General features: G+C 39.9%; 1 protein-coding gene across 1 annotated transcript; it reads right to left on the reverse strand.

Annotated features, from left to right (window-relative positions):
• Nucleotides 1–1,633: 1,633 nt before the first annotated feature.
• Nucleotides 1,634–22,657, reverse strand: oatx (organic anion transporter X). Its single transcript, XM_073935535.1, has 10 exons — nt 22,180–22,657; nt 17,702–17,805; nt 16,176–16,330; nt 15,823–15,991; nt 14,362–14,485; nt 13,933–14,048; nt 12,232–12,446; nt 10,626–10,734; nt 8,249–8,455; nt 1,634–5,275 (listed from the first exon to the last, which is right to left on the reverse strand). Exons 1-10 carry the CDS (start codon nt 22,558–22,560, stop codon nt 5,152–5,154), a joined length of 1,704 nt encoding a protein of 567 aa, XP_073791636.1. The 5' UTR covers nt 22,561–22,657; the 3' UTR covers nt 1,634–5,151.
• Between the last annotated feature and the right edge of the window lie 4,225 nt (nt 22,658–26,882).

The following is a 26,882-nucleotide window of genomic DNA, read 5'->3' on the forward strand; positions in this document are numbered from 1 at the left end:
CAGTTTTTTTTTTTATGGGGCAAGTAAAAATCCTTTGGGTTTAGCCCTGTATAAGTCTGAAATTTCATTAATAATGGTCTTAAAAAGCCTTAAACGTTTTAAATGAACTAAAATATTGACTTGTAGGCCTCAAATAATTTTAAATGGGTCTTAATTTTCTAATGTCCATGTAAAAGTATCCAATCAGGTGACAGTCACCAGCAACACATCTCAACCAAACTGTTTACAACTCTATTTAACTACACGGTTCCTCATGAAAACATTTTAAGTAACAGTTCCCCATGCATTTATAGACCATATGTGGTGAGGACACTGACCTGGACAGACTGCTGTACATTTAGTTTATTATAGTTTTTAAATCTTGTCAAAGAAAAGTTTTATTGAGAAAAAAAAAATTGGTTTGCTTCTTTTGACACATTATTTAAGTTTTAAAATGATTAGATTTTTTTTAATGGGGCAAGTAAAAATTCTTAGGGTTTAGCCCTGTATAAGTCTGAAATTCCATTAATAATTGCTTTAAAAAGTCTTAAATTTGATTTGGTGAAACCTGCAGAAACCCTGGTTTTGAGTGTCCATTTGGTAGACTAAATGTAAACACTTTTCCCTAAGATTTAAAAATGAAATAAAAATGTATTTGGAGTCTATTTAGGCATCAACGAACTTAAAAGCAATAAGAACAAGGACATAAGGACTTAAATGATCGAAGATCCATGTTGTTTGATTGATTACATTTGTTGTTAATTGTTTCAAGCATTCATTCAAAAGAACTGAATGACAAATGACGCTAAAAAAAAAGCTGATCAACTCGCGTGTAAAAAGTATTTAATTCATTATTTTAATTACCTGCTCTTATAAACATCCTTCTTCATCTCTCTTTCTGATCGCAAATTTATAGAGAGCCTGCTGTCAAATTGCTGTACCATCTATCTATTTTAGTCATTTAATCACTTTCACAATCTTGTCGACGCCTTCACATGGTTCATGTGGTATTTGTAGGTGTAAAATATGTTCAGTAGATGTAAAAGTTATTTTTTTAGTGCTTTAAACCGATTGTGTTTGTACATTTAAGCCATTTAGATACAAATATCTCAACATATCTCACTGGATAAGTGTTGAAACTGAATCAGACCGTCACTGAAATTGCTTCTGCAAACAAGACTTGAAAAATCACAATCACAATCTTTTTCTTAACACTGTAGATAAATGAGTCCTGACGGAAGTCTGTGAATGTTTAACATCTATATTTCTACCACAATCCTATTCTAGTCTACTATTTGGCTGAAATGTGCAGAACTAACTATATTAGTAATCATATTTATTTATTGAGACATTTTTTTGCATGTGTTTTTTTAATGCCTGTAATTGTCTAATGACTTTAAAAGCGTTTAGGTATAAGAAATTGTACCATTTTTGACCATATAATTTTATTGATTTCTTTATATTTATATCATTCAGTTACTGTACTTGAATACTGTTAGACTCTGGAAACGATAAAACACTTTATTTCAATTGAATCTTTTCCTTAATTGTATTTATAGATTGTTATGCGTGAAAATACTCAAAACACATGCAAATACAGATATGCACTGCAAATAGCACACACCCCAACGAAAACATGTTGGGGGACCCCAAAAACGTTATAGATTGTTTATTAGATTTATTGGAGATGCAAATAGTAAACATTAATTAGTCAATGTCTGAGCAAACACGCGCATGAAAATACTCACAACACATGCAAATGCAGAAATGCACTGCAAATATCCAACGCAATCTCACGGCAATTCGTAACTTTTTGATTTAGTGGCTAACTCGTAGGAATTCGTACGATCTAATTCGTACAATTTAGTATGATTTGCTCATCATCTAATGACGGTTGGGGTTAGGAGTGGGGTTGGGTGCCACGCCTCCTTTTTAAAATCGTACATTTTCGTGTGACTGAACTTCATACAAATTAGCTACTAAACTGACAAAACGTAAAATACTTACGTTTCCTCGTCAGATCAGGCTGATATAGCACAGCTAACAATGAAAATGTGTCGGGGGACCCCAAAAAGTTTATAGATTGTTCATTAGGTCTTATGAAGATGTGCTGCAGAATCATCCCAATCGATCTAACATTATACATTATTTTCCAAATAGAGATGTTAACCCATCTGGTAATATACTGTAAATCGCAAAATAAAAAAAATTTGCAATGTAAGATTTTTTTAATATCATGCAACTCTAAACCACATGGTCAAATAATTCCCTCGACATCACACACTAAATACGGCTACACTTCGGGTTGTTCCAATTCCGATACTAGTATGGGAAATACCAGCCTGATCTCAGGAGGAAACGTAAGTATTTTACGTTTTGTCAGTTTAGTAGCTAATTCGTACAAATTTTCGTTTAATTTTTAAAAGGAGGTGTGGCACCCAACCCCACCCCTAACCCCCGCCGTCATTGGGTGATGAGCAAATTGTATTAAATTGTACGAATTAGATTGTACGAATTCATACGAATTAGCCACTAAATCAAAAAGTTACGAATTACCGTGAGATTGCGTTGGAAATACTCACCGAAACTGCAAAAATTCTGGCACCGGTATCGGTGAGTATTTGAAACTATAAACCAATCAGATACCATCTTTTTAAAGCAGACGTATTACTGGTAGCTTTGCTTAAAGGCCTGTGCGCACCGGGACTCTTTTTGCTCGCGTTTTTTCTATCGACGTTTAACGCCTTGTGTCTAAATAAAGGGGGCTAATGTGATCGTGCACACCAACGTGCAAAACGGCAGACACAAAAGCGTCATTTTTTAGGAAACGCCTCATGCTCGTTTTTGTTGTTTTGACGTGCCACGTTAAACCTTCTCCACCAATCAGATTGTCACGTTTGATCACATGAATTTACAGTAAACAGCACTTGGAGGTGCTCAAGTGCAAAACTGTCAATGCGAGCGCACATTGAAGAAGATGCCCAGAGGCGACATGAACGTGGAGCTGCTTATTGCTCTGGTCAACCATAATAATTTCTTCATTGCTAGAGCTGGAGCTGCTACTTGAACCATCCATGCTTGTTGCCAGTAACTTTAACAACAGGCGTGTCAACTTTCTGTCTTTTTCTTTTGTGTTACAAATGGGTTTCAGAAGCTTAAAGTTGTGTAGCGCCATCTAACGTCAAGGAGTGATTTTGCATACTCTTCTGCTTGACGCCAGTGAAAATCGCTTGGGCTTGAATCCGGAAAAACTTCTCGAAAAACACTGACGATAAACGCAAACAAAAGGTGTGTACGACCCTTAACACTGCAAACCCAGATTCAGTTCTTCAATGCACAGAATGCAAACCATAACCACCATTAGAGCAACGACAAGGGTAACAACATTTTTTTCTGAATTTTACATTTCAAAGAGCTTCTTTTTTTTTCAGTTTACGGTGTTTGATTTGTAGCTGAACTTGTTTCAGTAAAGTACAGTAAATAATATTAGTGCTGAATGTCTGACAATAAAAATTTATCAAATAAAAAAAATACTCCAGTTCACTGTATGTATTTGTTCATGTTTTATTAATGGATAAGCCTGAAGCACACCATAATTTAATTCGGTCAATTTATACAGGGCTAGTAGTACTAACACAACTGTTTCTACAGATACACACTCAGGTATTGGTTTAGTAATCGTAATCACTATTGGGAAGGTAAAAAAGGGGATCGGAACGTTGACCTACACTTATATTTAATCAGTTTCATATATTAGCATTATCTAACACATTGGCGTTATATCCAGCCTGATACTACGAGGAAACGTAAGTATTTTACGTTTTGTCAGTTTAGTGTCTAGTTCGTACGAGTTCAGTTGCATGAAAATGTACGACTTTAAGAAAGGAGGCGTGGCACCCAACCCCACTCCTAACCCCAACCGTCACTGGGTGATGAGCAAATCGTACTAAATTGTACGAATTAGATTGTACGAATTCATACGAATTAGCCACTAAATCAAAAGGTTACGAATTGCCGTGAGATTGCGTTGTTATATCACACACCAAAATGAACAATGATTATAAAACATTATAATAGACATGCATAGCTAACAAATGCATATTCGTTTATGAAGACTCTAATTCGTTATCAATAAGCATGAATTAATAATGAACAATGGTTTAAATTAACACCAACTTACAATATACACTTTATAAAATGTTGATGATACCTAACTAATGTTAATGAACTTAAACTTGTAAACCGAAATCTATTTAAATTTTAAATGTCATACTGATTAATGTTGTGATTCTGCTTTATTTTAAAGGGCACCTATTATGCAAAAATCGATTTTAAGACAGTTGTGTGGCTACAGTGTGTGAAAATAAGCAGCTTCTTATTGTACATATGTATTAATTGAGTTGTTTATAACCACACTTGATAAAAACACTTTGATTGACATTCTCCCTTTGTATGTGGCATCAGAGGGGGAAAGCCCCGCCCACTACTAGTGACCATCTCTCTCATTAGCATAGACAGCCCTGAGTGAGAAGCAGCCAACTGTCCATTAGAGTTTTGAATCTGCCACTATGTTGACTCACAGGCATTTGTAGCTCCGCCCTCGTCTGAACACAGCACAATCTCATTTGAATTTAAAGCGACAGTCACCAAAACGCCATAGTTAGGATCAAAGCCTACCAGGGGCAATTTCACAGAGTAATAAAACATTATTTGCTTGCTATTCTGAGCTTAAACTTCACATACACACTCTAGAGACATCAGAGACTTATTTCTCATCTTGTAAATAGGGGTGGTGTAATAGTTGGGTTTAGATTTGGTACCTAAACAAAAGTGTTACTAGTGTTTCACATTAAGTGATTGCATAAGCTTCATTACAGTGTATGATAATAACCTTTTAAAAGACGTCTTACCTGAATGCATGTTAAATCTTAACAAGACCGATTTCTGCAATCATGCACTTAACTCAAGGTCCATTCACCGGGATTTTTCAGCATAATAAAAATAAGCTAAATTTAAGATCATCCTTATATAACTTATGAAATAAATTGCATGGATGATATGTGCAGTGCATTATGCATTGTACAACATAATGCATTTACCAGATTAGTAATTGCTTTGGGAATTAAAAACAAAAGGCATGGTCCAGTGTTGTAGCTCTGTTTGATATAATAACTATGAGTTGAGGAGAACTGGATTTGCTTCAGCAGCTGGAGTAGAGTTGTTCTCCTCATGTGCTCCTCCAACCTGTTTGACGTCCTGTAAGGCCAGATCCTCAGCAGTGTTGTTTTTCTTTTCCCTGTACAAGTCAAATTGAACAGTACGGTGTCAAACAGACTTCACAAATCAATTCCTATAGAGTGCTCCATTCCACTTGAAGTGCACTCACAAACTTCCCTTAATTGTGTCCTCAGGGAAATCCCCAACTCCACTTTGATTCAACACCAACCCAACATTACCCAGGGTACGGATTACAGTTTGTTTGTTTATTGAGGGGATTAATTTAATTTAATTTGAATTAGCATGAATTTACAGCACATGCTTTGAAAACTAGTTAAAATGTCATATTTCTCTGCATTTGAACATTCTTGCAATCATTTGGGATAAAGTAAGAATATAAATCAGCAAAATATATATCACTGTTCTAGTGGTTTTTGGATATTTTAACGATAGATTCTTACATATTGTGCCTTTAAATGTTAAACATGAATGACTATGATTTAGAGCAACATGTGTGAGTAAGGGCCTACTCACACTACGCTATCCGAACTATGCCCAAGTCTGTTTACTGGATCGTTTGAGAAGTGTGAGTGCCCTAAATCGGGCTCAGGCACGGTTCACTTGGCCGGCCCTGGCTGGGTTGGAAGAGGTGGGCCTGAGTGCGGTTCACTTGGGCTTTGGTGCGGTACGCTTGTGCAAAGCGAGCCTGAGCCCGAAACTGAAGACGAGACGTGACTTTTAAGGGGCTGTTTCATATGTGTTTATTAATCATTCTTGCTGTTCAATGAACACAATCAGTCGTAGTTTATTAAAGACGCAAACCCCTCACTGCATGACAGCTGCACCTTCAGCAAACCTCCTAATTCCTGCAGCACGAGGGCTTTATGGTTGTTTATGAGTGTCAAAAGTGGCGGATCTGTTCAGCGAAATATTTGACCGCGTGTCACCGCATATCAAACCACTAAAGTGATATAACTAAAGAAACCTCCACTGTGCTGAGTGAGAGTGCTTCTTAGGGTGCTTTCACATCTGTAGTTCGCTTCATTTGGTCCGCACCAAGGATACATTGTTGCATTTTCCGTCTTTGGGTTGTTTTCACACCACACTGCTGGCTTTGGTCCGAACCAGTTGAAACGAACCAAAATGCAGTCATCTGACAAAATCCACATCTCTCATTGGCCAGATGTTGTTGAACATATTTCCTAAACTGCTCATTGATTGGTCAGAATTCACGTGCGGGAAAATGCCAGTGAACTCCCGCAGGTAAACAAAACCTTTTACTCTGGAGGGACGACTGCGCTGGCTGATTGTATCCCTGCTTTAGACAAACTACACGTTACGAAAATGAAGCGCGGCCGCGGCTGGAAAACAGTGTTTAATGCATCGCTCGTCACTTCAGGAGGAGCCGTGAATTAATTTAACTAAACTGCGACATGCTCATCTTGCGGAAATATTAACAACGATCCATCAGGTAATGTTTCCCCTCTCTCTCTCTCTCTCTTGGTAAAGCGCTGTCAACAAATATTTTTCCTCCATATCCCATAATGCACAGCGCATCGGCCTACGGCAGCTGAATTAGTCAAAAACGCGCAGCACTTTTTGCAGTTGGACCTGTTTTAGTACGCATCATATTCTCACCACAAACGAACCGCTCCAGTGTTCGTTTGAAAGCGTATTTGGTCCGCTTTTGGTGCGCACTCGAGTACGATTGCTGCATTCTCACCTGCCCAAACGAACCGTACCAAAAGGGGAAACGAACTCTAGTGCGATTCAATTGAACTAAATAAGGCAGGTGTGTAAGCACCCTTACTGAACAGCGCATCATCGATGACGTAATCATGCCCAGGCCCGAATGTAATATGAGGCCATACTCACACTACAGTTGCCTTGAACCAGGCCAAAGCACGCTTGTCCCCCCTCCCGTCTCCCCCGACGGCCAGCACTCGCATTACATTCGGGCCTAGGCACGCTTACGTCATCGATGCTGCGCTGTTCAGTAGAGAAGCGCTCTTGCTCAGCACAGTGGAGATTTCTTTAGTTATATCGTTTCAGTCGTTTGATACGCGATGACACGCAGTCAAATATTTCGCCGAACAGATCCGCAACTTTTGACGCTTATAAACAATCATAAAGCCCTCGTGCTGCAGGAATTAGGAGGTTTGCTGAAGGTGCAGCTGTCGTGCAGTGAGGGGTTTGCGTATTTAATAATCTACGGCAGTTTGCGTTCACTGAACAATAAGAGTGATTAATGAATCCATATGAAACAGTCCATTAAAAGTCCCATCTCACTTTAGCTTCGGGCTTTGGCGCATTTCCCTACTGAAAAATCCAGCTTAAACCAGCCTAGGCTGGTTGGCTGGTTTTAGGTGGTCAACCAGGCTGGTTTTAGAGGGGTTTTGGCCACTTCCAGGCTGGTTTCCAACCATTTCCAGCCTGGTCTTAACTGGTGAGGCTGGAAAATGACCAGCCAAATCCAGCTAAAACAAGCTTGACCAGCCTGGTTTAAGCTGGATATAGCTGGTTTTGGCTGGGCTCCCAGCCTGGCTAGGCTGGTCAAGCTGGTTTTAGCTGGTCATCTCCCAGCCTTACCAGCTAAGGCCAGGCTGGAAATGGCTGGAAACCAGCCTGGAAGTGGCCAAAACCCCTCTAAAACCAGCCTGGTCGACCAGCTAAAACCAGCTAACCAGCCTAGGCTGGTTTAAGCTGCATTTTTCAGCAGGGTTTACACTCACACACAAGCGTACCGTGAAAAAAGCCCAAGCCAACTGCGCTCACCTCTTCAAACCAGGCCAGGGCCAGCCAAGTGAACCGTGCTTGAGCCCGATTCAGCGCACTCACACTTCTCAAACGATCCGGGAAACGGGCCTGGGCACGGTTTCGGATAGCATGTGAGTACACCCTGAGTGCAGGTCGTCAGAGGGAGAAGGGAGGGGGGACAAGCGTGCTTTGGCCTGGTTCAAGGCAACTGTACATAGTGTGAGTACGGCCTAAATTAATGACATAATTTTCATTTTTGGGTGAAGTATCCTGTTAAAAGAGATTTTATTTTTACCATTTCTCCTCCACGTCATCAATGGTGTCGGGCAGGGGGATGTTGAGCGTTTCAGGGAGCAAAAATGCTATTAAACCAGCGATGACAGCTGATCCTCCGTATACTATGCTAGGCAGAGCTGGCAGGATATCGTCCAAGATCAGAACAGCAGGTGCAGCCATGGATCCTATTCTGGACATGGTAGAGACAAAGCCCATACCAGTCTGCCTGTGGGACAAACATAAAGACCAGAGGAAAAGCAAAGTCAAACTACATTTTGGGACATTTAGCCCTTTTGAAACCCTTTTTCCTGATCTTTCTGAATTAAATTCAATTATTTAAATTACTTCATCCAATCAGCTCACAGTGAAAAAAAACAAGCATCACAAATACTCCAGAAGACCTACTGGAACCAGCATGGACCCAAGATCCTTACATAAATCAGTCAAATTTGGTGAAGGAAAACTCATGGTTTAGGGTTCATTCAGTATGGGGGCGTGCGAGAGATCTGCAACATTAACAGCCTGAGGTGTCAAGACATTTGTGCTGCCCATTACATTACAAACCACAGGAGAGGGACAATTCTCCAGCAGGATAGCGCTCCTGCTCATACTTCAGCCTCCACATCAAAGCTCCTGAAAGCAAAGAAGGTCAAGCTGCTCCAGGATTGGCCAGCCCAGTCATCAGACATGAACATTATTGAGATGTCTAGGGTAAGATAAAGGAGGAGGCATTGAAAATGAACACAAAGACTCTTGATGAACTCTGGGAGTCCTGCACGGATTTCTTTGGTATTCCAGATGACTTTATTAATCAGTGATTTGAGTCATGTCAGAGATGTATGGATGCAGTCCTCCAAGCTCATGATGGAGTCAGACACAATATTCATTCTGTCTCCACTGCAGCAGGACTTTATATTCTATACTGGACATTATTTCTGTTCAGTGATGAGACTTTAGTCTAAGCAGAGTCAGACCGCACTGTCCTAATTAAATCATTCAAAAGCAAGGCATGATCATATTTTATTTTGGTCAATAAGCGTAATCAAGAAGCCTTTGCCTTTCATATAAGCCACTTCTGATATTAAATGATCAACTAGAAGTCAACTTAATATTTCTTGTTCCTAAACCTTGGATAGGCAACAAGATATTGTCAGGTAGTGTAAAGTCTGTGTGTACATTTGATTGAAATCACTCATTAGAAATTAATTATGTTTAGAAATGTGTTACAAAAATCTCTCTGTTAAACAGATATTGGGGAGAAAAATGTACAGGGGGCTAATAATTCAGGAGGGCTCATAATTCTGACTTCAACTGCATGTCAAAAGTTTAAAAACCGGAACAAAAACTGAGCTGAAAGATGCTTAAAAATAGTCTTGCATTTGGCAACAACCTTTCAGTTTGATTTCACGACCTCAAATCTTGTTTCTCCACTTTTTAACTCCAAGTTAACTTTCAGATTCACCTCGTTTATTGAGTGCAACACTTAAAATGTTGTCACCACCTGATGCCTAGTCACCACCTATTGTTCTTCCTTACAGATGTACATTAGAATTAGAACGAGGAAGATCTGGGCCACTTCCTTTTCTTTGTCACTTAAACAATAAAAAAGCTTTTCTGAAGACGAGCTTGAGGCATGACAAGCATGAGTACTAGATGTTACTGTAAATGTCTCAACTCTGTGTGAATGCGGCTTAATGAAGTACTGAAAAACAGGAATGACCACAATGGTTTGCTGTCAGGGATAATGGGTGATAGCGCTGTATTTCACAACTGAATTGATGACGCATTGTTAAGAAAACTGGTGTGTTATCAGCACCATGTCCTATGGTGGCTGACTCGAGAGCATGAATACCTTGAGCACCCTCTGGTGGTGTGAAAATGCTTTACATTGATAGTTTTCAGTAATGTGACATGTGCAGAGACCTGGCAGGCAAAAAACAACGGGCCATAATGGCAGCTACACTCTGATCTTCAGGCAGCACAATCATATTCCCGTCTGTTTCTAGCTACGAATGTTTGGATCACATATCAACAGAACAGAGATATGATCACAAACTGTAAATCGTGGGCACTTATGATCCATATTCTGCACCTACACTCAAAAAAAAAGAAAATTTCTTAACTTGTCCAGACTACTTGATTCTAATGAGCTGAATCAACACAATCCTTGATATTTAATTGGAACAACTTAATTTTTTATGTTCAATCCACATAAATTTGTTAAAAGTGTTAACTCAATCGATTTGTGTTGGGAAAACACAAAGTGAACTTAATATTTTTAGAGTTTTCAGTGTAAACACTCTTTACACTATTTATACTACAAAATGGCGTAGAATAGTGCATAAGTATGCGATTTGGGACGCAGCTAACGTCTTCTAAAGTTTGTGTATTCTGACCTGATGACAGTAGGGTAAAGCTCTCCAGTAAACAAGTAGACACAGGTGAAGGAGGCGGATGTGAATCCCTTTCCAAGAACGGCCAGTGCTGTCCTTGTGACCTGCATATCTGCAATGACAAACAGGTCAGTGATAGGAAGGTCAGATACTTTTACTGACCCTCATTCGGCAAAATGAATAAATCTTTATTTAAAGGGCCATGAAACCCCCTCTTTTCAGCAGGGTGTTTTCACACCTCTACTTTGGAAGAAGCCAGAAAAGTGGGCGTGTCCAGCTCTGTTTAAGGGGGAGTGTCGGAGGAGCAAAAGAGGGATGGTGTGGGAGTGTCTATTTGACCTGAGTGTTAGAGTCAAAACACACACACACACAGGGGAGAAGTGACTGTGTTTATATGGACATCTGTAGTCGAATTATTTGACAAATTATTAAATGGTGGACTTTAACTGCAGTTTGGCTCTTTCATTCAGGGAATTCATTCATGCCCCTCGCGACAAACGAGATATTTGATTCGAGGAACTGCTCTAAGCGTGTATTTTTCATGCAATGTTTGATACCGCACGGCGAATAAGAGAAAAAAAACCTCAGCATTTCCCGGAAACTTAGATGCACACAGCAGGTAGCGTCAGAAAGCCGCGTGCGTTATTCCGGTCACTAAATGCGGTGAAAATCCTACTCGACGGTAATAGTTTGGTTGTGGTGCTAAAATGTTTACACTCGGTCCAATAGTTAGTTTGATATGAACAAACGGAATAAACAAAGAGCACTGGTCACTTACCAAATCTGTAGAGACAGGACAATCATTAGCAACTAGAACCCTGTCTTTATTAAGAGGAGACGAGCAGCGAATCCGGATCTCCATTTAAAGAAGAGAAAAGGTCTCGGGTAAACAATGTTCCTTAGACACGTAAGTTTTTGGTGTCGCGTCACATACACTGTAATCCACGTGTGATTCCAGCTGCGCTCTCACAGACAGAAAATAAAAACAAAACTTCACTTCAGCAAATTAGGAAAGCAACACTGAACGCTTGTTTTGCCAACACAACGTGGCGTCTCTCTGCCGTCTGAACACTGTAACATTAATGAAGTTGCACAATGGAGCGCGCTGATTGGTTTGAACCAAGCTTTACTCATGCATTAATGCAGCACACTCTGAGTCGTAATACGTTACACCCAGGTACAGTCGCCCAGTCTACATGCTGGAATACACGCTATGATCTCATGACCGTGACGCAGCTTCAAAAATTCGTTTCAAACCGGAAGTACGAATTTGCTCGAAATAACGCAAAAACTACCAATTTACACTTTTTAGTGAAATATAGGTGTCCTAATAGTGTTTTTAGCAGTGTGGGACACATATACGACTGTCAACAGCTCAAAAAATGTGTATTGGTGTTTCGTGACCCTTTAAGGCACTTGTTCATTTGAGTGACGTTAAATCCAATGCATCAAAACATCAAAAGTGGTCACAGAAAAGTTTAAGCCTCCACAACGCAATTCAAAAGCATTATAAATCCGAAAATTCAATACACTGCAGGCTGACATTTAGCCCAAGTCTATCATCACAGATAGTTGTATCGTCAGTGGAATCATTAAGTAATAATCTAACCTTCAGGGACAAAGATGTTAGCAAATATTATAGATGCTGACACCAGGAGACATGCGCCTTGAGTCAAGCGTCGGCCCAGAAAGCTCAGCATCAGAAGAGCCACGAGTTTAGCAGGAAAATCCACCGCCCCGAAGATCACCTGCATCAGATAGATGTTCACCCCGAACTTCTGCAGGTCCATAGCCAGACCGTAATATGCAAAGCTAGTTGAAAACCTGTTAAAAAGAGAACTGAGACTTCAATTATTGATTTTAGCTAGTTACTGTTAATACAGAGTTATACGAAACACTAGAGCTATAACAACCACATAGATTTTTGGGGATTCTGTCAGGACTCATGAATCATGTCATATTATAATAAGAATATAGAAAATTCTTCTTTTTGCGAAGAAACGTTATGTTTCATCTGGGTTTGAACCATTTTAAAGGCTCGTATTGTTATATTTTTGTTGCTGCCTTTAACACTATTGACCATATTTATATATGCTTTTAGATAGGCTCTTAGGCATTAATGGAGTTGCACTGAAATGGCTCAAATTGAACTGGCCTGTTGTCAGTTTGCAACAGTAAATGAAGAGGTTCACATTGATTATTTATTCAACATGCAGTACTGTAGGGGCAGTTCTAGGATTTTTGATCTTAGCTTTTAGAAGTTCTGACAAAATTTGCTGCAATCTGCTTTTTAAAATTATTGACATATAGTGCAGTCAAGCCTGAATGATTTAAACCTCTTGAAGTTACTTTTATTCAACCAGCATGTTTTATTTTTGACCAGAAATGGCACAGGCTTCTTCCAAAATGGGAAGTTCGGATCATTTTACTGACTCGGATCTTTGAGTATTGTTCATCAAAATGAATGAATCTTAAGTAATTTTTAAGTAATTTTTTGTTCATTTGGTTCAATTTGCCAAAATATTATTAAAATTGCTTCCAAACACATCTACAACTAGCCCAAAAGATTGATTGCAAGACAAATAAGTCATAAATAGAATACTATAAGAAATAAAAAAAATAATGATTCAGTGTTTACCTGCTCTTTTGTCTATGAAGCTTGTCTCTTCGCTCAGCTCACCTCTTCATGTCTTCAAATGTCAGGGGTTCGTTCATGTTACACTGACAGTCACATATAATCTTAACCAATGCACAGTCTAAGCCGATAGGAGCCATGATCGTTCGTTCATCACGTGACAGAATGACTCAAATCCGAGGACTCGAGAGATGAACGGTTCAATTCTTTTTCCGGCTCTAAACGCGTATGATTGGCCCGTGAGAAAGGAGTGACTCAGACCCGATAGGGGACTCGAGAGGTGAGCGGACCAATTCTTTTTCCAGCTCTAAACGCATATGATTGGCTTCTACAAATGTGATGAAGACTTGAAATTAACCATACCACCTGCACAAATGTGCGCACGCGCGGATGAACGAATCACCCCCTGAGAGGACTCGTAGTTCCCGAGTCATATTGAAGATTCGTTCAAAATGAACGAATCGTTTATGAACGACCCATCACTAAGAGGCATCATTGTGAAAACAAACCTATTTCTCAGCTCTTATTTACATTTGAACAATAACCTTAAGTCAGATCTTGTGATGGGGTATGAATAATTTCAGGCTCGATGTTTATTTTTAATTAATAATTTAATAACTCGCTTATTAAAACTTCATGTTAGATTTTACTTAAACAGTACAAACGTATTCTCACCAGACGACCATAAGGCACATGGAGATCTTCCTCATGGTTGGTGTTCTCAGGAGGTCAAACACAGTGTATATGCTCTTACTGGACTGAACCTCTTTCTGCATGTGGGACTCCAGCTCCTAAACATCAGCACACACATCAAGCACATTCACCACCATTCACGCCAAGCTTGGGGTCAGTGCTTATTTATTTATAATGTTTTTTTTAGCATGGGTGCAAACCCCATCCCTAGCCCAACCCATCATTGGTGGAATGAATATGAATGACACTAAATCTAAAAGTTGCTAATAGCTGTGAGATTGCATCAGGAAAAAATGGGTTAGTGATACTGATATTTTGGCTTTGCTATCATGAGAACAAAGATAATTTTAGGAATCTGACCCCAAACTTTATAAACATGTTGTCAATAACAGACATGAATTGATGTGAAACCTCTAAAGTGATCTTCTCTGTCATCTCAGGCTTGCCGTTAATTTTAGCTACGCGGTGGAGAAGCTTCAGCGCCTCTTCAGATCGACCATTCAACACCAGCCAGCGGGCCGATTCAGAGAACCACCTGTGACAGAAACATTACTGCAGTTAACTTTAAATCTTTGCAATGCCTTTGTTTGAATCCACCTAATTATCTCATGGACGTTTTAAACTTTGACACTTTTAGAAATGCAGAAACAGGGCTCGAAATGAACCTTTTTGCTTGGTAGCACCGGTGCTCCTAACTTTAAAAATTTAGTGGCACCCACCAATTATGAGCACCGTTACTACAAGTTTTATACAAACATATTTATTGTATTTGAAATCAACACTAATCAAACTACCAAGCAAAAAAAAAATTAATACATATATGCAAGCGTGAGGAAAATATGTCTCAACGAAATCCCGTTACCACGAGAAAATACATTTTTATACCATAACTGAGTAACCAAAGCATACACGGAGCGCTCACCGGCGCAGCACGCACTGCTTGAATGAATCTGTTAACGATATAACTGTGCTGTTCTCACAAGTGCTGTCTGATATTGCACTGATGATTTTGACACATACTGTACCTTATTATATGCATACATGTTAATAGCAATACTATTTTTTTTTAGGAGTAGCGATGTTAGTTTACTCAGTGTAAGCCCGTTTGCGATGGTGTACGTGGTGTTCAATTTAACATATAGCTGCCCCTTGCATGGCATGAAGGATTAAACAGAAGCTCTCGTGCTAGATGTGGCAAACAGTTACCTAATAAATTCCTTCCCACAGACTTTTCATAGCAAACTTGAAGCCAATGGAAGTCTTCTACTCTTGGAAAAGTGTAGATGGTGGATTAACATTCAGCCCATGATCACTAGTAAAATGTGTCATTATTTGTAACTAGATGGTTTCTAAAACTAAATCTGTCAGTGTTATCTTCATTCTCCTCTTCAGCGCTTTACTATTTTTCGCGGTAGTAGCTCTCTCTGTCATCCGAAGCCAGAATGCGAATGTAATTGACAGCTGATATTAACCAATCATTCGCGTTCAGTGCTAGAGCAGTGGTGGGCCAATAAGAAGAGCGCGAAGGCGGGGCAAGCATTACGGACTTGGATTTGTTTACTGCAGCAAGTTGACATGACAACTGTTTTAAACCACTCCTGAGCGCTGCGTTTCACGTTTCAAGCGTAGACAAAGAGCTCAGAGATGCATTCTGCGAGAATGTCTCCCGAATCAGCGCATGTGGTGAACATTTTGCAGTAAAAACTGGTCGCACACAACAATTTTAAGCACTCGCAGAAATGCTCCCAAATATATTTTAAGGTCGCATAGATAAAATTTCGGGCGCATATGCGATCAAAATGGTCGCAATTTCGAGCCCTGCAGAAACAATTACTTTCAAAAGAATGAAGAGTCATTTGAAGAATTCCTCACCAGCTGTACATGAAGAAGATGAAAAACGGAAGGCAGACGGCCATTTGTATTTTGCGCCAGTCCCTTAGACTGTATGCCACTCCAGCTAGAACCATCTGACCGAATGTGAAGAAGAAAGATGATAAGGTGCCCACCAGAGTCCGAGTCTTAGTGGGAATCCACTCCACCTCTGACAAAACAAACAATTCAGGTCACCTTTATTTAAACTTTAATCTCTGATATAGAACAGCTCTGCAGGACGTCATTATTCAGATCAGTTTACTTTAATGTTGATTCAGATCAGTTCAATAACTTCCAATGTTCTGCAGTTTATCACAATCCTATGTTAAATAACGGTGAAGTAGGACACTCACTGAGGGAGACAGCATTGAGAATGACTCCAGAAACTGACATTCCTGTCAGGAATCTGAAGATGCAGTAGACCACATAAGACGGAGCGAGAGCTGTGAATGAGCCCAAGAGTGCGAGCTGGAAATATGACCAAATCAACAAGGCCTTTCGGCCAAACCTACATGAGAATACAAAAACACAATTAACAGACTCTGAAATGTCCTTCACCAGTTGGAAATAGTACGGCAAGGTTTTTGCAAGTCATTATGATTGTGGTTCGCAGTACAGATTATTCCAATGCCAATCAGAAGAGCAAGGAAGCTTTAATACCTACATTTCAGCAATGAATGCAAGTTCAAAAGAAAGAATAAGACCCTAAGATATAGAATGTGTTGAAGTTTAAAATGACAAAAAGTCTACAACAGGGGTGCCCAAAATTGGTCCTGGGTGACCAGAGTCCTGCATAGTTTAGATGTAGCTCTAAACCTAATCAAACACAGCTGATGCAACTTATCAAGGTGTTCAAGACTTTTTTGAGTTCCAGCACCTCCAGGAATCGAGTTTAAGACCTATGGTTTAGACCCAACCCCAATCAGACACACATGGGCTAGCAAATCAAGCTCTTAGTTGGCTTGCTAGAATTGTCCTGACAGGTGTGCTGAGCCAAGTTAGAGCAGGATACCGACCAGCCCTCCAGGACCAAGTTTGGGCACCCCTAGTCTATTAGATACACATGTAAACCTGAACGGGAAAATAATACTACACCATGGTGTCAATGATATGGAATCAGTTTTGCCTGTGTCTATATTTGTAAACTGAGTGGTCAGTTCATGAATAGTCAGGGGGCCAAAGCAACAGTTTCTATATCTTGAGTTGGACTTCCATAATTAGCCCAGCACCAGAGACACAAGAACTTTCCTGATGGGACTTACTCAAGAAGGCAAATGCCTACAGATATAAACATATCTACAAATCCCTACATATACACTTTACAGATCCCTGTACATTATGGGTCGTTGTTCAGTGGCCAACTTCCGACTCATTTAAGGCACTACAGCAGTAACTGGGGTTTGCCAACTTCAGTCTGATTGCAGGACGTGTATTCTTATGCTTTCCTTTCCCACAACCTGAGCCCAAAATCCTTCCCAAAATCCAGCTTAAACCAGCCTAGGATGGTTGGCTGGTTTTAACTGGTCAACCAGCCTGGTTGTAGAGGGGTTTTGCCCACTTCCAGGCTGGTTTCTATTCCAGGCTGGAAAGTGACCCGCTAAAACCATCTAAAACCAGTTTGACCATCCTGGTCAGCTGGTTTTGGCTGAGCTCCCAGTCTGTCCAGCTAAAACCAGCCTGGAAGTGGCCAAAACCCCTCTACAACCAGTCTGGTCAACCAGCTAAAACCAGCCAACCATCCTAGGCTGGTTTAAGCTGGATTTTTCAGCAGGGCAATGATCATACTATCAGTTTACTAAACGTACTGTGGTCCAAAAGGACTAATCTGAATTATGTGTTGTACAAAGATGTTGCAAAAACATAGTTTGGGATGACTTACCTGTCTGATAACCCTCCAAATATAATGGCACCTGTCAACACTCCTCCCATGTAAATGGTCTGGCTCATTTGTTTGAGTGGACGAAGGGTACAAACCAAGTCCCACTAAAATAAAAATTAAAACAATTAATTTTTAAAGTTCACACTTGACATTTACTAGTTGTGCTGGACAGTGTGGTTTAGATCATGACTCAGATATTTTTCTACTAACAAAAGTTTTCATGACCTGTTTGTCAAAAATTATATTTCTGGACATTATACTTCTACGGTTTCTTCTCCTGCACCTTTGATTTCTTACGCAGAAAGAAGATCAATGCATGCTTGTTTCTTGTGTTGAAAGCAGTTGTGTAAACCCAACAACCAACAATCAACCTCAGTTATGCAAACCCAACAATTATCTGGTGTGACCATCATTTGCCTCATGCAGTGTAGCACATCTCCTTCCCATTGAGTCGATCAGGTTATTGATTGTGGCCTGTGGAATGTTGGACCAATACTCTTCAATGGCTTTGCAAAGTTGTTAGATATTGACAGGAACTGGAACTGTTGTATATATTGATCCAGAGCATCCCAAACATGCTCAATGGGTGACATGTTCAGTGAGTATGCTGGTCAGGCAAGAACTGATCTTACAGGAATTACAGGTTCTTGCAACATGAGGTGATGTTTGTTAACGGATGGCACAGCAATGGGCATCTGAATCTTGTCCTGGTGTCTGCCATCAATAACATGCAGCTGTGATCGTTGTCCATAACAGATGCCTGCCCATCCCATAACCCCACTATCACCATGGGCTACTCGATTCACATGTTGATATCAGCAAATCTCTCACCCACACAATGCCATGCTTGTTGTCTGCCATCTATCCAATCAAGTGGGTCAAGACGACAACATTCAGTCAGGTCAAGACCCCAGTGAAGATGGCAAGCATGCAGATGAACATCCATGAGATGGTTTCAGACATTTTGTGCAGAAATACTTTGGTTTTGCAAACCAACTGTTGCAGGGTGGCTGATCTCAAATGTTCTTGGAGGTGAAGATGCTGAATTTGGAGGTTCTTGGGTGGTGTTGTTAGACATGGTATGCGGTTGTGAGGCAGTTTGGATGTACTGCCAAATTTTCTGAAATACCTTTAAAGACAGCTTATGGTAGAGAAATAGGTGTAGACATTCATAAAACACAACAGGTTACTTTGAGGTTGGCATAGTGTTGGGGTAGCTGTACATGTTAATGAAACCCAACAGGTTACTGGGAGGTTGGGTTTTGGGTGGGTGTTGGAGTTGTAGACGTTAAAAAAACTCAACAGGTTACTGGGAGGTTGGGTTTAGGGTGGGTTTTGGAGTTGTAGACGTTAAAAAAACTCAACAGGTTACTGTGAGGCTGGGTTTTGGGTGGGTTTTGTAGTTGTAGACGTTAATAAAACTCAACAGGTTACTGGGAGGTTGGGTTTTGGAGTTGTAGACGTTAATAAAACTCAACAGGTTACTGGGAGGTTGGGTTTTGGAGTTGTAGACGTTAATAAAACTCAACAGGTTACTGGAAGGTTGGGTTTTGGGTGGGATTTGGAGTTGTAGACGTTAATAAAACTCAACAGGTTACTGTGAGGTTGGGTTTAGAGTTGGGGTAGGTGTAGACATTCATCAAACACAACAGGTTACTTTAAGGTTGGGATAGTATTGGGGTAGTTGTACATATTAATACAACTCAACAGGTTACTTTAAGGTTGGGATAGTGTTGAGGTAGTTGTACATGTTAATAAAACCCAACAGGTTACTGGAAGGTTGGGTTTAGGGTGGGTTTTGTAGTTGTAGACGGTAATAAAACACAAGAGGTTACTGTGAGGTTGGGTTTAGAGTTAGGGTAGGTGTAGATGTTAATAAAAGACAACAGGTTACTGTGAGGTTGGGTTTACCCTGCTAAAAAATCCAGCTTAAACCAGCCTAGGCTGGTTGACTAGTTTTAGCTGGTTGACCAGGCTGGTTTTAGAGGGGTTTTGGCCACTTCCAGGCTGGTTTCCAGCCATTTCCAGCCTGGTCTTAGCTGGTCAGGCTGGAAAATTACCAGCTAAATCCAGCTAAAACCAGCATCTCCCAGCCTGACCAGCTAATACCAGGCTGGAAATGGCTGGTAACCAGCCTGGAAGTGGCCAAAACCCCTCTAAAACCAGCCTGGTTGACCAGGTAAAACCAGAATTTTCGATGTAGACATTCATGAAACACAATAGCTTGGACTCTGTGTCGCATACAAGAGTTGAATAAATGAAAACTCCAAGAGGTTTGTACGGCACACTTGGAGCTCAAGTCCCAGCCTAAGGTAGACCTGTGCAATAATCATGCTAATTAGCATCTTGATATTCCACACCTGTGAGGTGGATAGACTACCTCAGCAAAGACAAAGTTCTCACTAAGGATGCTTTCACATTTGGTTTCTATTGCTTGGACTGAAACCGAATTCAATTTTCCACCTCAGCTGGTTTGTGTTACACTGTCTTTTTTTCCTTCTGAACCCCGGTACGCTTGCGTCATCAAGCTGCTGTTTTGTGTACAACTGTTGTAAGGTGATGGCCATGAAAGCAAAGCGCCAAAATGGAGATGTAAAACCAAAATGCAGAGTGCCTCTTATATCTATCTGCCACAAAAACATGTATAAATGTTCAGAGCATAGGGCGATGTCTGCAGAAGTCGTTTTTGGTGGAGACAAGCAGACATTATCAATGTTTGCACTGGGTCAGTCCCGCTTGTCACCACAGTAGGTGATTCACAGACACACACACAAATGAACGTTATGAAAACTAAAGTTTGTTGTGCAGTTGGCGGTTCTCTTCTGTTATTTGGTACGATTGCATTCATATCAGAAGTTAACCCTACCCCAGACCACGTCTTTCAAGCAGACTCGGGTAAAGCTCACAGGTGCGCATTAGAGTTCAGAAGACACAATCACACAAGCAAACAAATCTGGGCGCGGACCAAAAGTGCTAGTGTGAAAACACCCTAACACAAAATTAGACAAATATTGAATGAACAATATTTCTGAAAAATAGTATAAAGTTTTATATTTCTTAAAATTCACCTCATAAAAAAAGAGAACATAAACATTAGTGTCCCATTTAAGTGTAGAATGGAAATGCATTAACTATTTTATAATGAGCATTTTTGTGAATGAAATGCATTTTAAAAGCATGTGACCTTGCCCTTTTTTAGTTTTTTTCCCTTTTTATTCAATAAATCAATGTTACTGGTCACCCTTTATGTCTGTCTGCCTCTTTTACCAATATATATAAAATAAACTTAGGTGGCGACGCAGTGGAGCAGTAGGTAGTGCTGTCGTCTCACAGCAAGAAGGTCAGTCGGTTGCTGGTTCGAGCCTCGGCTGGGTCAGTTGGCGTTTCCGTGTGGAGTTTGCATGTTCTCCCCGTGTTGGAAGGGCATCCGCTGTGTAAAAACGTGCTGGATAAGTTGGCGGTTCATTCCGCTGTGGCGACCCAGGATTGATAAAGTGACTAAGCCGAAAAAGAAAAAAACTGCATAAACTTAGGTCAGGGTGACGTGGTTGCACAGTAGGTAGTGCTGTCGCCTCACAGTAAGAAAGTTGCTAGTTCGAACCTCGGCTGGGTCAGTTGGCGTATCTGTGTGGAGTTTGCATGTTCTCCCTGCGTTTGCGTATTTCCCCTACAGTCCAAATACATGTGCTATAGGTAAAATGGGTTGGCTAAATTGTATGTGATGTGAATGAGTATGTATGGATGTTTTCCAGAGATGGGTTGCAGCTGGAAGGGCATCCCTAAAACATGTGCTGGATACGTTGGTGGTTCATTCTGCTGTGGCGACCCCTAATTAATAAAGGGACTAAGCCGAAAATAAAATAAATGAATGATCAGATATTAAGCAGACAGTCTACTAATACTCAAGTGGACCATCAAAATAGTGTTACCTAAAGTAATGCCACTATTTTAATGATATACATGGCAAATTTGCACACATTCGCTGGTCAAAAACCCCTTCATAAGTGAATTTGAGTTTGACACAGAGCAAGAGGCAGTGTTTTTACTATTAAGTAAGTAAGAAGTAGGCAATTCCTTTGGCAAAACCCTGGGTATTCCCTAGCCCTCTACCAAAATAAAAATATAATAATAATAATGCTATAAATTTAAATAAAAATATCTAAGGGTTTTTAGATTCAGCACATGCCTGTCAAAAGAGTTGTGCAAGGCTCTGATGTCCATTATATATATAGTAAGTCAACATCCGGTCGTCAATTATTCCTTCCTTCCTTAATTGAACTGCCTCAAAAGCAATTAATGTTATTAAAATGAAACACAGATCTCCATACTCACAATGGAATCCAAAAAAGAGAAAAGAAACTTATTCACTAGCATATTTACAGTCAATGTCATCTATTAAATGAGCAAATACTATTACACTATAAATGGTGGGTTGTTTAATTAAGATGTCTTCATAATGCAGAGCTAAAATGACTTACTTCTGACACAATAGATGAGATGAATTCAGACTTGTCGTATGTCCAGCCATCGGCACAACCCTCTGTTTGCAGTTCCGTCGCATTTCCATGACTCAGTTTGTCTGTGATTAAATGCCACTGAGTATCTTTGTACCGGGAGCATTTGGACAGCGTTAAGGAGGAATCCAGCGGGATAAATGCACGCAGGAGGGTTGTTGTGCTGTCATTCATTGCAGTCGTTACATTGGGTATGCGACAATGATGCTCCGGCACGCCAGCAGTGAAGTTATTCAGTAAATTCTGGCTAGCCATTAGAAGACCTGGGATGGAGAGCAGAGTGACGTGAATCATCTGAAAGCGTCCAAACCCGCCGACTTCATCCAAAAGATCCGCAAAGCCCATTCTGACCCGAGATTCCCTGTATATTTGTAAGAGTTATCCCTTGCAGAGGAACACAGCTCAGGACGACTGAACTCTCGACTTTACAAACACGCACAATGAATGATCAATTTTGGGGTTAAAGTTTGCCAAAAAAAACTTCTGATTTCTGATCGCTATCATTATTCCAAACAAAACTGTACAAACAGTTGAAGGGACCAGAAAGTCACCCCCTCCATGACACACACACAGAGCACAATAATGAAATTTTAATCTGATTAAAATGCCCCGCACTGGAATTTTCATAAAGAGCTTGTGCAGGACGAATGACCTTGTAGAAACCCATTGACAAATTAAGCCAACGACTATATGAATAAGACAATGTTATGTGCGCTTTAATAATATTTGGCAACCTTATTTAATAGTGTTTGAAGTAGCAACTTGTTTCATTGAAGCCAAAAAAACTTTTTCTGACTAAATGTGTGACTTTTGCAACCCAGTTACCTATTTTCAACCATTCTAAGTGTTCTTTGTTTTTTTCCTCTGCAAGCATAAAATCTTAACCTTTCCATGGCTTTGCAAAGCAGTGGAAAACTTGACAAAAGTTTTGAGACATTTGCTTTTACATGCACATAAACCTTAATGCCATCCCAATCTTAATCTATAGGGATTAATATGGTTGTGGCCACCATTTTATTTCTCTAACTGGTTAAACTCATTTGGGAAATTTCCACAAGATTTACTAGTGTGTTTATGGGAACTTTTGATGCTCTTCTAGAAAGATGTTCAGTTGCATTGAGGTCAGGACTTTGTGCAGACCAGTCCAGTTCCTCCATACCAAACTTACTCATCTGTCTTTATAGAGTTTGCTTTATTCACCAGTGTGCAGTCATGCTGGACCTGAAGCCCCCATCTCTATTCTGTTCCCATAAAGTTGGACTCATGAAATTCCAAAGTCCAAAACGTGCTGGAAGTATAGAGAGTTTTGTCCACTAGAGTCTAAGCTGTCTAAGCTACTACACTATTTAGTAATGTGTTTATGGGGATTTTGATGCTCTTCTAGAAAGATGTTCAGTTGGGTTGAGGTCAGGACTCTGTGCAGGCCAGTCCAGTTTCTCCACACCAGTCTCAATCATCTGTGTTTTTAAGGAGTGTGCTTTGTGCACCGGTATGCAGTCATGGCGAAACTGAAATCCTCATCTCCACTGTTCCCAGAAAGTTTGGAGCATGAAATTCCAAAGTTTAAAATGTCCTGGACGCATTAAAGGTTTTGTCTACAAGAGTGTAAGCTAGAGTCTAAGCTACTACACTATTTAGTAGTGTGTTTATGGGAATTTTCGATTTTCTTCTAAAACTTCTAGATAGGTGTTTAGTTGGGTTGAGGTCAGGACTTTGTGCAGGCCAGTCCTGTTCCTCCACCCCAAACTCACTCATTCATGTTTTCATGGAGCTTGCTTTGCGCACCGTTGTGCAGTCATGCAGCACCTAACATCCCCATCTCCAGACTGTTCCCACAAAGTTGGGAGCATGGAATAGCAATGCCAAAAATGTCCTGAAAGCATTAAGGGTTTTGTCCACCAGAATTTAAGATACTAGAAGATTTAGTAGTGTGTGTATGGGAATTTCCGATGCTCTTCTAGAAAGATGTTCAGTTGGGTTGAGGTCAGGACTTTGTGCAGGCCAGTCCTGTTCCTCTACACCAAACCCACTCATCCATGTCTTTGTGGAGTTTACTTTGTGCACTGGTGTGCAGTCATGCAGGAACTGAAATCCCCATCTCCAGACTGTTACCAGAAAGTTGGAAGCATGAAAATCCAAAGTCCAAAATGTCCTGGACGCATTAAGGGTTTTGTCCACTAGAGTCCAAGCTACTAGGAGATTTAGTAGTGTGTTTATGTGAATTTTAGATGTTCTTCTAGAATGATGTTCAGTTGGGTTGAGGTCAGGACTTTGTGCAGGCCACTATAATTCCACCATCCGAAACTCACTCACCCATGTCTTTATGAAGTTGAGTTTGTGCACCGGTGTCCATTGTCCAAAATGTCCTGAAATCATCAAGGGTTTTGTCCACTAGTGTCTAAGCTATAGTCCAAGCTACTACAAGATGTACTAGTGTGTTTATGGGAATTTTTGATGCTCTTCTAGTAAGATATTTAGTTGCATTGAGGTCAGGACTCTGTGCAGTCCAGTCCAGTTCCTTCACACCAAACTCACTCATCCATGTCTTTGTAGAGTTTGCTTTGTGCACCGATGTGCAGTCATGCTGGAACTGAAATTCCCATCTCCAAACTGTTCCCACAACGATGGGAGCATTAAATTCCAAAGTCCAAAATGTCCTGGAAGCATTAAGGGTTTTGTTCACGAGAGTCTAAGCCTGACCCCTGAAAAACAAGCCCATACCATAATTCCCCCTCCACCAAATTGTACACTAAACCCAACCCTCACAGGAAACATTTTGTTTTACATTTTGATAATAATTAAATCTGGGTTGTTTATGAGCCGTTTTCCTCAAGGGGACCGGAAAAAAAGAAAATGTCCCCATAAGGTCAGTTTGGACATTTGGTCCCCACAATATAAGGGATGATCTGGAGCACTCAACCACCATACAAGGTGCGGTGAGAAAATCTGAAAATAGACAACTCCGGCAACACTTGTAAAGGAGGAAAAAAAGGATAAATTTGAATGAAATAAAATAAATAGCAACGTGTTTCGGCTTCAAATGCTTCCCCACAATGTAAGAAATACAAGATACACACAAACACAAATGCAACAAAAAAAAAATACACTATGAAATACAGGATAATCTATATGTTCAAATGAATAGAATAAAACAGTTAACACATTAAACAGTCACATGTTTACTGCTGTACATCAGCTCTGTATTCAAAAATTTAACGAAATTAATAAATAAACCGAGCCGCATGAGGAAGTCCACTTAAATCCCCCGCATTCACATTCTGAACAGCAGCACTGTGGTTCTAATCTTGCCTGTCAAAAGGCTTATGAACACTTGTAGAACAGTTAAGTTCTGAAATATATGTAAGAGGCTTATATAAAGATGCACAAGTGTTATTAACTAAAGCACAGGAAATTCCTTCATCATTCTTGAAGGCTCAGACGGACCGTATTTTACAAAACATTAAATAAAATTACAGCTCAATCTCCTGTTTAATGTTGCAATAAAACCTGTTTTGTTGAACTAAATTATTAAATGTACATGTATTTCATTAGGCGACGCAGTGGCGCACTAGATAGTGCTGTCGCCTCACTGCAAGAAGGTCGCTGGTTCGAGCCTTAGCTGGGTCAGTTGGCGTTTCTGTGTGGAGTTTGCATGTTCTCCTCCGGGTGCTCCGGTTTCCTCCACAGTCCAAAGACATGCAGTACAGGTGAATTGGGTAGGCTAAATTGTCCATTGGGTATGAGTGTGTATGGATGTTTCCCAAAAATGGGTTGCGGCTGGAAGGGCATCTGCTGTGTTAAAAAACGTGCTGGATAAGTTGGCGGTTCATTCCGCTGTGGTGACCCCGGATAAGGGACTAAGCCGTAAAGAAAATGTATGAATGAATGTACTTCATTACCAATTTAATTAATGGCATTCGCATAAAATGTAAGGTTTATACAGACAAAGTAGTCAGAAGTATGCATTAAACATATTTAAACTGATAGTAAACATTTTACTAAATTAATTAATGTTCTTTTAAATGCAATTTAAAAAAAAAATAAATAAAAGTCTTATACATTGTTTAAAGTGAATATGTGCTTTAAATTTGTAAGTTCAATCAAATTAAAAGACATTTCAACTTGTATTACAATAATGTAAATGTATAAAAACTACTTTCTTATATCTGTTACCTCTAATAATATAGTAATTGATGTATTTATTTGATCTTAACTAACATTTTAAAGTATCCAACACTCATTTATCAATAAATAAATAAAACTATTTGTATTGAGTAACTTTTACCAACAGCTGTGTTTATTAACATTTATGAACGCACTGTGGACTAACATGAGCAGAATCTTTAAGACTTTAAAAATGTGATGTTCATTACAACTTCTTGTTTAAAAATAAATAAACAATAACATAACCTTAACAAACGAGACCGTATTACTAATATATTGGCATCTGCTGGTTTAGTAACTACTATGCATTCATACCCTAGCTTTGGTAAAACTGGTTGTGTAATCAAATGTGTGGCATAATAGAGATGATGCGTGGACATAGATATAGCACGTCCCGAAATAAACTGCAGTTCACTGTCTGGGCAAGATGAGGACACAAATCTAACAGATAAATGCAGGTCATGACCAGAAGATGCTACACAGGCACATCATAGGCCCACGGC

The sequence above is a fragment of the Danio rerio genome, chromosome 21 (genome assembly GCF_049306965.1).
Source record: "Danio rerio strain Tuebingen ecotype United States chromosome 21, GRCz12tu, whole genome shotgun sequence".
Taxonomy (NCBI): Eukaryota; Metazoa; Chordata; class Actinopteri; order Cypriniformes; family Danionidae; genus Danio; species Danio rerio.